Here is an 11,579-nt window from a genome sequence, read left to right as displayed (position 1 = left end):
AATTTTATCCATGTTTAATTCTTGAGCATTTTTGTCAACTAGCCTTACTTTAGAGGATAATGGACAAAATCAATTTAAATGTATATACTTAATCTAAACAATAGTGCTAATACATCGGCATGCTCGGCGGTTGCCCCTAGTACGTCATCGCGTGCTCAACCACTAAGCATGTTGCAGCGCTGCCCATTGCCCGTGCCCAATGCATGCTCGGTTTCTGCGATTAATGGTTATGCCTGCAAAAGCACGTAGATGGGTGAGACGGTTGTGGCCTGCTACAAATCTCACCCAATTTTTATATCTTTTTTATAAAATTCAAATGCAAAAATGAATTTTAACTAAAAAGATTTAAATTTTCAAACGGCTATATATATATATATATTATTTATCTTTTCCCACCTATAAATATACCTACACCTCAACAATTTATACACAACTCACAATTTTTTATTTTAGTTGTTAAATAAAATTGTTAATTTTGTTTCATTTTATCATATATTAATACATAAAGAAAAATAAAATAAAATAATAAACAATGTTAAGTGCTTTTGAGTGCACAAAGATGCCGAAAATGAAGATACCACTTGGGTGTCTAAGTGCTTAAGATTTAAGTATTTAACCACGTGATGGCTGCAGATGCCCTTAAAGTGTCACCAATTCTGATTTGATATAGCACAATTTATAAAATCAAACTATCGAAAGAGGCAAACACTAAACAATTCTAGAGAGTGGTCACTAAAAATCAATTTATTCATTTGAATTGCCAATTAGTACTAGTTTTTATGTGTTCTATAGCAAATCAAACCATAATTAGCTAAAGATCATATGATCAATTGCAAAACTAAGTGTAGAAACATTAGCTGCACATACATTCATCCTATGTTCTATTCTTTTCTATAAAACGACGTCGTTTAGCGAGCTAACCAATCTTGAGAGGCTCAGGAACATTGCCATCAATCAATCTAAAGCAGCAAAAAAATTTGTTTCTAAGGCTAACTGTTATGTTTAAACACCATATGGATCTCTGTTCGTCATCTCACGTTGCAGCACAGAGGCTCCCCTTGCAGTTTCAGCTTCTGCCAGAGGCAGATCATCTGCCTTGGTGACTGATAGTGTGCGGTTATGTAATGCTCTATGCAGCCGAACTGACAGAAATTATGGCTATGAACGTACTCTACCGGTCTCGTTTTGTTGAACTTCTCCACCCACATTCCCATGCTAACATCTTCCATTTTGAACAACTGTCATTAAAGGAAGCATCATCAGTTTTTTCATAGATCATAAGCACATTAATGTGATGGTGGCAAAAATGTGCAACTTTACCCTCAGCTCGTGCTTCTCAAAATCGGATAGAATGGCCTTTGCAATGTCGGACGAGATTATGTAGCCTGGCCCGTTTGCATAAGGCGGGTAGACTTGTTCTGGCCATTCCTGAGCCACCAAAACAGAATAAGGCCAATTCCATTAGTATCATGGTTTGTATGTTTTCACCATTACAAAGAAATTATATGCATGAACCTATTTTGAGACAGCTTATGCACACACAAATTTGACCCTACAAGCTTGACAGCACAGATTAGCACGCGAACGAGAAGCTTTACTGGCTAGAATTCAACTGTTAACAAGCAATAGAAACAAACTGCTTCAAAATAAGGACTGCATTTCACTGACTTGCACAAGGCCTGCTGCATTCGAGCAGTGAACATTAGAGGTTTCGTTTACCGGTTCTAAATACCTTAAGACGTCTATTTTCATCTCGAAAAAGAATTTTTCAAAAAATCCTATTGGTTTGGAAGATATACGTAAAATACCACAGCCTACCGGAACATAGCATTTTTCGGGTAGTTCACTTCTAACAATTTTTACGAAGGCGGAATTAATATACAGGATGGAGTAAAGGACCATGACGAGGAGGAACAGACCTGAAACAGACTCAAGGAAGGAAAAAAAACAAGATTGGCGTATTACCTCATAAGTAACGGTCCATTTGCCACTGCGTAGGGGCTCGTGGAAGTAATTCATGTTTCCAACATACAAGCTTCTGCCATCTTTAATTGCTGTTGCTGCTTCGATGACTGCATCTACTCTAACAAATGTGTCGTCATCGCCCTTCATAATGTGACGGGCTGATACGGTACGAACCTGGAAAAAACGATACTTGGTTAATTTATGCAGGAAAAGGGTTGTGAATCGTTCGATTCTTGAACCTATACTCACCCCATATTCGCAGATGGCAACGGTTTTGAGAACGACAAGGTCGTACGTGTCCTTGTAGGGGACTATGACGATATCTCCGAAAAACTCAGCTTCTTTCTTGACTTCTTCATTCACTTCCCTTTTCTTATCCTGTCCAAATCAATTTTCAAAAGCAATCAGCAGAGGTTTAAAAAAAGACTGCAACATCTTTCAAGAGATCAATCGCTTTAACCTACCATAGCCACGAAGAAACGAGCAACAACGTTAGATGATCTGATTAGCTTGTGCTGCATCCAAGACTTCCTCACGGCCATCCTCTCTGCGAAGTGGTTGCCAGCTGAAAGAATGCCAATGAATAGTTCGACTGGTTTATTGGGGATTGGGGGGGCCTTCCATTTATCAGACAACTCGAGATGTTTCTGAGGAGCGAAACTGGGGTGTGACGTGGGCAAGGAAGCAGCAACTATGGCTAGCACATCAACATGCTTATGCAAATACAATCCAGTGGCGTCCTCAATGGCGAATCCCTGAGATACGTTCGAATAGAATGTTGGAGAGTGGTGTCGGAGATGTAAAGTGAAGACGAGAGAGTTACTCACGGTGTGATATGGGAATGAGGTAACATGCTTTCCATCAACATTCACATGGAAGCCCTGCAAGCCGGCCTTGATTGTTAAAACAAACAGTTTTTCTTTGGCGAAAGGGAACTCGTTCTTGCCATCTGAAATCCATTGCTCACATTGGACAAATCCATCCACTGCAATAAGCAGAAGGAGTAGTCCATCATTTGTAATAGGAAAAACAATGCATCAAGAAACTGCATAAGAATAAACATCGCGTTCCAAAGTTCAAGTTGATGATAGAAACGATCCACGAAGATCAGAGGCCGGTTCCTCTATGGCCGAGCCTCATTCAACCCATGATGGTAAAGGGTTATACATATATGCATCTTATACACTACTTCTTGAGTAATGTAAACACGAGCACAAACACGGAACGAACACAAACATCATCTAAACCACATGAAATTCCTAATTCTTTTGATTTCACTTCCAATATATTCCCACCATCTCCATCTAATCTACTTTTTGCCTAATGTAAACACGAGCACAAATACAAAAACGAACACGAACATCCTCTAAACCACATGAAATTCCTAAATTCTTTTGATTTCACTTCCAATATATCCCCACCATCTCCATCTAATCTACTTCTCGCCTAATGTAAACACAAGCACAAACATAAAAACGAACACGAACATCATCCAAACCACACGAAATTCCTAAATTCATCTAACTTCACTTCCAACACATTCCCCTCTCCATCAACACTCAACGCAAACACATGAAACCACTCAAATCAAACAATGAAAAATCAAATCCAAATCCAACAACAGAGCAACTCCCTCCTTCCAACTCACCAGTCGGCTGATCAGCCTCCGACCTCCACCCTTCACATCGCTGCGCCTCTCCCCACTGCATCCTATAACACGTGTTGAGCTCGATCACAGGCGCCCCGCTAAAATCCCCATCCAACCGCGGATTCAAATGCAGTATCCGCGGCGGATCCTCCCCCTCCACCGTCCTCAGCCCCTGCAGCTCCACCAAAAACTGCCCCGCCACCGGCCTCCCCACCACCGTGACATGCGACCCCAGCGTCAGCCCACACGGCAGCACCGCCACGCCCCCATCCCTCCCAAACTCCTCCCCTGTAATCAAAACAGAGGAAGGGCACTTCTCAACCTTCTCACTCACATTCCCTTCCACACCACCGCCACTCCCCTCGAGCTCCCCCCACAGCCTCCTCCCCTGCTCAACGGCGTCGTTTGCCGACTTCAAGATCCCATTTTTACTCCCCGGAGACGGAATTGCAGTGAAATTCAAGCCAGAGAGCAGCCTTTTAGGGAGCCGCTCGATTTCTACACGTTTTCTTGGTTGAAACAGAGCATCAATTGGGCGAATCGGAGACTCTCTTCCCTCCAAAATTTCCATCACAAGCTTGGAATCTAACAAGCCATTAGCGCTGCTGCTGTACAGAATTTCTTGGGAAACAGAGTGAATCCCGTTTTTGAACATATGCAAGACTTCGAAGATGAGCAGAATTGAGCCGAGGGCGATGAAGAGGGTTTGAATGCGGGTTGATTTTTGCCGGCTTAGTGTAGCCAAGACGTCTGATTTCGTCCTTTTCATTTCCTCAGTTTTTGTTTCAAGAAATGGGAGGGAAAAAAACAGGGGATGAAGCTATCTGTATAATCGCGTTTTGTAATGGCGAGTTTTCATGAAACAAAATGAGAGAAAGGAAGAAAAAGCAGAGTATAAGCTGAGCACAAATCCTGCTTCACGCATATATAGGAAGAGAGTTCTTGTAGGGACGGTCAATTCTTGATTTGGTAGGCAATAGACTTTAATTTTGACTTGAAATGAGTCAGCCATTTATTGTAAGATTCTCATGCATTTAAAGAAATGTGAAGGAATATAGTCATAGCAACTATAATCTCATCTGGCTGACTGTACGATTTATAATGCACAGTCAATAATTTAGACGATAGGTTGAGATAAAATTGGAGTAAAAGTAGAAGAAATGGTAACACTGACAATACGAATTTTGGTGCAAAATTAATAAAGTAAGGAAAAGATAAAAGAAAAAAAAATGTTAAGCATTTAGAGAATAGGAAAGAATATATTCATAGTAAGTTAATATTAATATCATTTTTATACTCTTTACGAAAAATAATTTTTATCTGTGCACTATACGAGTTATAATGAGCAATTAATAAAGTAAAAGAGATGTGCAAATAAAATTGGAGGAAAAAAAATTGTAGAAGTATTAATAGTAGACGGCTCGAATATTAATAGTATAAAATTAGTAAAGAAATAAGAGAGATTAGTTTAAGCATTGTTAGTGGAAATATGACCCATATTTTCAAATAAAGAAAATTACCATTAATAGATTGAGACTACTAATGGTGAACGGCTCAAAAATAGTAAAATATAATTCATTTTGAATGAAGGTAGTAATGAACTATTAATCTTATTTTCATATTTTGACTATTTACGAAAATAGTAATGTGGATGATACTAATTTTAATATGCGATTGATAAATTAGACGAGAAAGAAGCAACGCATTTAAAGTTTGAAAGTAAATGAGAAAAAAATAATGAAAAATTTTCATGAGTAGAATAAAGCTAATTTTGGTGAACTCATAAAAACAGAAAAAAGATTATTTTTTAAGGTATAATATAGTATTAATTGAATATGAATATATAATGATTTAATTACATATGATACTCATTAATGAAATGTAGTCAAAGTAAATTAAACATTTAATAGTTGACACTTTTGCAATGATTAATGAGATACTTTAATAGCTAAGATTTTTGTTATAGTTTGACTTGCTAAAAGCAGTCTTATCTCTCAGAAAATATAATTTGAAAAGAGGCAATCTTTCAAAAATAGAAGTAGTAAGATTTATTTATATAATCTGATACTAAAATTGTATTATGTTGAATTGTTTTATTTAGTTACATATCATAAAAAATCAGTTACTATTAAGAATAAGAAGAATTAATTATCTATATTTGCCGTAAAAGTTTTCAATTCCCCATTTGTGTAGAGGAAATAAAATAGACGGATATATTCTACTCCCTCCATCCACCATTATGTGTTACTACTATAAGTTGACTTGATACGAATTTTATGAAATGTAATGAAAATTTGATAGAAAAGTTAGTGGGACGTGAATTCTACTTTTATATGAGTGAGATGAGTTTCTAAAATATGAAGTCCGTTATAAAAAATAATAGTAAAAATTAAATAAAACAATTAACTGTAAATGAGCGTTAAAGGAAACTTGAGGCGTGGATGGAGGGATTACAAATTAATTTTTTCAATCATCTTAAAATTAACATATGCATAACCTCATAGAAGAAAAAACTAGATCGTACAATTGAATTTCGTAATACTACCTCCATCCCATAATATGAGCCACATTTAATACGAACACGGTTTAAATAAATATAAAGAAAAGTAAGTTGAATAAGTTAGATAATATATATTAGTTTTATAATAAAAGTGAAATGTAACTTTTATTATGGATAGACTGAAATGATAAAATGTGATTTTTATTATGAGATAGTACTAGCTCAAGGCATGTCGCATCAATTCTTCAATGTTTTTTTTTTTTAAAATATTACTAATTTTTGTTATTAGTAGATTATCATTTAAAATTATGAAGACATTTGAAATAAGTATGCTCCAATCTTTAATTGGCCAACAGAAGGGAAGGCCGAAAAACACCATATGTGGTTAGGTCAATCCGTTAATACATTACTCTCTCAGTTACATCATGAAAATTAAACCAATTTTTTTAGGTTAAGCTATATGCTTTGAAAACTGGACAAAGATAGTCTAATCAAATTATTAAGTTATCCTCTTCTTCTCATTTCTCATTTATTTTATATATTTATAGTATATTTTATCATTATTTCATAAATTTATCTTTGACTATTTTTGATAAATAAATCTCACTATCTCATTAATTCATTTTGCTCATATTTATTACTCCATAAAATTAACACACAAAAATAAGTACAACATTCTACTAATTTTTCCAATACTTCCATTTACATCTAAATATCTAATAATACTCGAGTTCAATCAAAGCAAGACAATTAATCACGGAGTAATGGTAAGAAACTATATCAAACCATGCAATAAATAAGAATTTTTAAATTAAATACTCCTAACAATTACAAACATTTAAAATTATGAAAACCTTTGAAAAAACGTAATCCAATTTTCAATTGGGCCTACAAAAATAAAGGCCGAGGAAGATTATCAGTCGTCGGCCCAATCTATTCATATATACTTCAATCGCGAAAACCTAGCTTCATCTTCGCCATTAGTACTCTCCGCAGCTGCTTGAAGCTCTCTCCAGTTTCTCGCCGCGATCCCACTTTCTACAGCAAAGATGGTGCGTCCTCCGTTTCAGCGCTATTGCGAATTTTTTTCGTTTCATAATGAATTTTCGATTTATTTGGTTTGATTATTGCGTTGTTTTCTTTTTAATCAATCAATTGCTGCTTGTTGATAGGTTCTATCCAATGATTACGATTTGCTAAACCCACCGGTTGAGCTCGAGAAGAGGAAGCACAAGCTCAAGCGTCTCGTCCAATCCCCAAACTCATTCTTCATGGTAATAATCGTCATCTAATTTTTTTCGATTTTAAATTTATTGTTTTCTTTTAGATTTTAATTGGGGATTTCTGTGATTTTGTAGGATGTTAAGTGCCAGGGCTGCTTCAACATGTAAGTTATTTCAATATTATTAGATTGTTCAAACAAATTATGATATTGTCATTATTGTGAATCAATTGTTGGTGGATGATAAAATACTTGGTTTTGGTTGATGTGTGCTGTTAATTTATGTATGTAAATGTGTATGTATTTGCAGAACCACTGTTTTCAGCCACTCCCAAACCGTTGTTGTGTGCGGAAACTGCCAGACGGTGCTCTGCCAACCGACTGGAGGCCGTGCCCGCCTCACCGAGGGCTGCTCCTTCCGAAAAAAGGGTGATTGAAGAACATACTCCTAGTCATGAGGTTTTTTGGTTGGATGTTTTTTGACATGTAATGCTCCTTTTAAGACTTCTTGAACATATTCCTTGAGGTTATGTTATCCTAGTTTTGAATTGTGTTACATTGGCAAATTATAACTGACCAGTTTTTATGTGATATTTATTCACATTCACTTATTTTGTCAGGTTGAAACATTTGCCGTTACCCTCTTATTGTTATGGTTATTGTTTCCAAACTCCAAAGACTTGCCCTGTCAATTATTTTGTTGATGCCTTATGGTTCTTGTCTTCAAAGATTTGCACTTTCAGTTAAGATGCTCTTTAGGTAGTTGCTGGTCTCAGCTAGTTGTATATGTTTGTGATATCCATCTAGATGACTTGGTGCAATGACAAGAAGTGTGTATCAAGATTTTAGAGTTTAATACAAGCATGCAATTTATACTATTACACAGATACGTAGTACCATCAACTAGGGTTGGCATCTAAGAAGATGAGAGATTCATTTATTAGAAATTCTTTTTGTTGTTTTCAACAATGGAACCAATACTACATGTTGCTTAACTAATAAAGATCCCTCTCCAGTTGGAGTTTAATAAATATGTTAAGAGTGGAGCTACTTAACTATTACGAAGATGCATCATACACCAAAACATTTAATCTTTATTCAAGAAGCGGTTAAGGCAGTTGTGAGCTCAGTCTGAGTGCATGAGATGAAGCACTGATATGGAGCGGAATGGCATTGGCAATCGTGGTGGATGCTTAGCAAGTTCCTGAGCCACCTCCTTCATTGACGGCCTCGACTTTGGATTAGAGCTAATGCATTTCAGTGCTGTTTTCACCACTCCAGCCACTTCCCTTGACACTCTTACATCTTCATCCGGAGATGATAGCCTCTTGTCCATGAGTTGTTGCACCATCATGTTTTGAGCAAACTGCGTGGATCTCTTCATCATCATCATGGAGAAAACGAAATCCCCCGGGTGGTCTCCAAACATGACTTCCAATGCCAAAACTCCGAAGCTATACACATCACATTTTTCTGTAACCACCATTGTGAAGGCCAACTCTACAACCAACAAACATGTCATCGTAATTAATACAATTACTTGAAAATATGTAATTATGCATACCTGGTGCTATATAGCCCCGAGTTCCCACAAGTACTGTTTGATTGGATGAATCTGGATCCAACAATCTTGCTGTCCCAAAATCAGATAAACAACCTTCAAACTCTGAATCCAAGAGTATGTTGTTGCTCGATACATCTCTGTGTAGAATAGGTGGGCTGCAATCATGATGCATGTAAGATAGGGCATTTGCAATGCCCTTCACCACATTTACCCTCTTCTTCCAGGTCAGCTCTACGGCTTCGTCATCATACTTCAACACGCTAAAGAGGCTTCCTCTTTCCATGTAGTTGTAGATGAGAAACATGCTCCGTTGGTGCATACAAAATCCAAAAAGCTTCACAATATGGCGATGGCGAATCTGAGAGAGAACCTCGGCTTCATTCCTAAAAGAGGAGTCAAAGGTAGGATTATCTCCTTCAAATCTGTGAAGCTTTTTCACGGCAACAACTCTTCCAGAGGGCAGTAGAGCTCTGTAGACGCTTCCATATGCTCCAGTTCCAATGCAGTATCTCAAGTCAAAGTCTTGTGTTGCTTGGATGATGTCTTGATATGCCATGTTTCCATCAAAGTTCCAAATGTTGAATATGTCACCATGTTTGGGATGAGGTGTGACTGATGCTGCTTTCTTCTCCCTTCTTTTGGAGAATATGAAATAGATTCCACAGAAAATTAAAAACACACAGATTACATAGTAAAGAATTTCCACATCTATTGTGGATGTAGTTGGAAGATGTAAATTTAGATTCCCAAGGAACGATTCTCTCCCAAATCTAAGCCACACGTCAGGTGGAATGTGGCCCTCCAAATTATTGAAGGACAAATCGATTCCATGCAAACGTGAAACAGATTCAGGGATTTCACCAAAAAGATGGTTCAATGAAAGATTGATATCGAGAAACTTTGCATTAGGAACATCTCCAAACGGAATAGGTATCTGTCCATACATAGAATTCCTACTGAGGCCTATGGTTGTGATACAAGGAAGCATGTGTATTCCTGCTTCAAAAACACCTTCCAACCTATTGCTATCCAATTTCAAGATTTCCAATCTTGTTAATTGGCTCATAATAGAGGGCAAAGAGCCATTGATGTAATTGTTGCTCAAATCAAGAGCAATCAAATGAAGGAGGTACCCTATTCCAGAAGGAATGAAACCAAAAATGCTATTAAAAGAAATATGAAGCACCTCTAAGTTAGTGAGATTTGATAGTGAAAGAGGCAGCTCACTTTGGAGTCGATTGTATGACAAATCAAGATGAGTAAGTTTGGATAGGCTTCCTATGTCAGGTGGAATGACACCAGAAAATTCATTAGAGGAGAGGTCGAGCACAAGTAATTCACTCAGATTTACCAATATGAAAGGCACCTCACTTTGGAGTCGATTGTATGACAAATTGAGATGAGTAAGTTTAGATAAGCTTCCTATGTTAGGTGGAATGATACCATTAATATCATAATTATCAGAAATGTCAAGTACATGTAACTCACTTAGATTTGCTAATGAAAGAGGTAGCTCACTTTTGAGTCGATTATGAGACAAATTGAGATGAGTAAGTTTGGATAAGCTTCCTATGTCAGGTGGAATGACACCATAAAACTCATTAAAAGAGAGGTCGAGCACAAGTAATTCACTCAGATTTGCCAATGAAAGAGGCAACTCACTTTGGAGTCGATTGTACGACAAATCGAGATGAGCAAGTTTGGATAAGCTACCTATGACAGGTGGAATGACACCATAAAACTCATTAGAAGATAGGTCGAGCACAAGTAATTCACTCAGATTTGCTAATGAAAGAGGTAGGTCACTTTCGAGTCGATTATGAGACAAATTGAGATGAATTAGGTTGGATAAGCTTCCTATGTAAGGCGGAATGCCACCATAAAACTCATTAGAAGAGAGGTCGAGCACAAGTACTTCACTCAGATTTGCCAATGAAAGAGGTAGCTCAGAAGTGAGTAGATTATGAGACAAATTGAGATAAGATAAGTTGGATAGGTAACCTATTTGTGATGGAATAAGTCCATAGAGACCACATTCGGTGAGATGAATACTGGTGAGAGATGTGAAAACAAGCGGATCCAAATAGCGAAGATCGTGACAGCCAGGATTAGCAGTGCATCCTACTTGAGTTTGCAGGCTTATCTCTGTAACGCGGCCACCATCATCGCAAGTGATACCTTGCCACTCGCAGACGGTGGAGTTGGATTTCATATGAGTATGAGGCCACTCAAAAACCATCAACGCCTCCAATTCTCTGCTAGAGTCTGAAACATTTGCTGCAACTACATCACTTAACAATAATATGCTGATAATGTTGACAACAACAAAGAATACATCCATTGCTTATATTCTCTAGTTTGTATAAATGATTCTTTTCATGCATACCTCTAAGTGTCACAAACGCTAATTATATATATATATATAGTACTAAATTAGGGAATATAGTTATTCTGATATATGAGTGTTTTACATACTTTAGATACATTGATAATTGAAATTTGAGTCTTGGAAATAAATGGCTATCGATTGTCATTGACTTGACTTGGAACTCTACTCATGTCATGTAAATTGTAACCCTACCTATATTGCAAGATACACGCTTTTCTATTTCGAAAGCAAATTTTGAATACTCATCTGAGAAAATATTACACTCATATTCTTAGACAAGGTTGTTCTCCA

General features: G+C 37.0%; 3 protein-coding genes across 4 annotated transcripts; 1 reads left to right on the top strand and 2 right to left on the bottom strand.

The window, feature by feature from the left end:
- Positions 1-867: 867 nt before the first annotated feature.
- On the bottom strand, positions 868-4,390 carry LOC125217012 (hydroxyproline O-galactosyltransferase GALT6-like). The gene is made up of 7 exons (XM_048118830.1): positions 3,614-4,390; positions 2,793-2,950; positions 2,430-2,720; positions 2,215-2,343; positions 1,966-2,139; positions 1,321-1,428; positions 868-1,238 (listed from the first exon to the last, which is right to left on the bottom strand). Exons 1-7 carry the CDS (start codon positions 4,380-4,382, stop codon positions 1,029-1,031), a joined length of 1,839 nt encoding a protein of 612 aa, XP_047974787.1. The 5' UTR covers positions 4,383-4,390; the 3' UTR covers positions 868-1,028.
- Positions 4,391-7,049: 2,659 nt separating this feature from the next.
- LOC125210906 (40S ribosomal protein S27-2-like) lies at positions 7,050-8,044 on the top strand. 2 transcript variants are annotated; one of them, XM_048110538.1, is made up of 5 exons: positions 7,050-7,165; positions 7,286-7,387; positions 7,472-7,500; positions 7,646-7,821; positions 7,956-8,044. In XM_048110538.1, exons 1-4 carry the CDS (start codon positions 7,163-7,165, stop codon positions 7,770-7,772), a joined length of 261 nt encoding a protein of 86 aa, XP_047966495.1. In that variant the 5' UTR covers positions 7,050-7,162; the 3' UTR covers positions 7,773-7,821; positions 7,956-8,044. The 2 variants fall into 2 exon arrangements, with proteins under 2 accessions (XP_047966495.1, XP_047966494.1); XM_048110537.1 differs by lacking the exon at positions 7,956-8,044 and having other exon boundaries at positions 7,646-7,946.
- Positions 8,045-8,313: 269 nt separating this feature from the next.
- LOC125209992 (probable leucine-rich repeat receptor-like protein kinase At1g35710) lies at positions 8,314-11,240 on the bottom strand. Its single transcript, XM_048109572.1, has 2 exons — positions 8,900-11,240; positions 8,314-8,835 (listed from the first exon to the last, which is right to left on the bottom strand). The coding sequence occupies exons 1-2, from the start codon at positions 11,238-11,240 to the stop codon at positions 8,462-8,464; spliced, it is 2,715 nt and encodes a 904-aa protein (XP_047965529.1). The 3' UTR covers positions 8,314-8,461.
- Between the last annotated feature and the right edge of the window lie 339 nt (positions 11,241-11,579).

This window comes from Salvia hispanica, chromosome 3 (assembly GCF_023119035.1).
Source record: "Salvia hispanica cultivar TCC Black 2014 chromosome 3, UniMelb_Shisp_WGS_1.0, whole genome shotgun sequence".
NCBI lineage: Eukaryota > Viridiplantae > Streptophyta > Magnoliopsida > Lamiales > Lamiaceae > Salvia > Salvia hispanica.
Note: the sequence above shows the minus strand (reverse complement) of the source record. Positions and strands in the feature narration are given on the sequence as shown.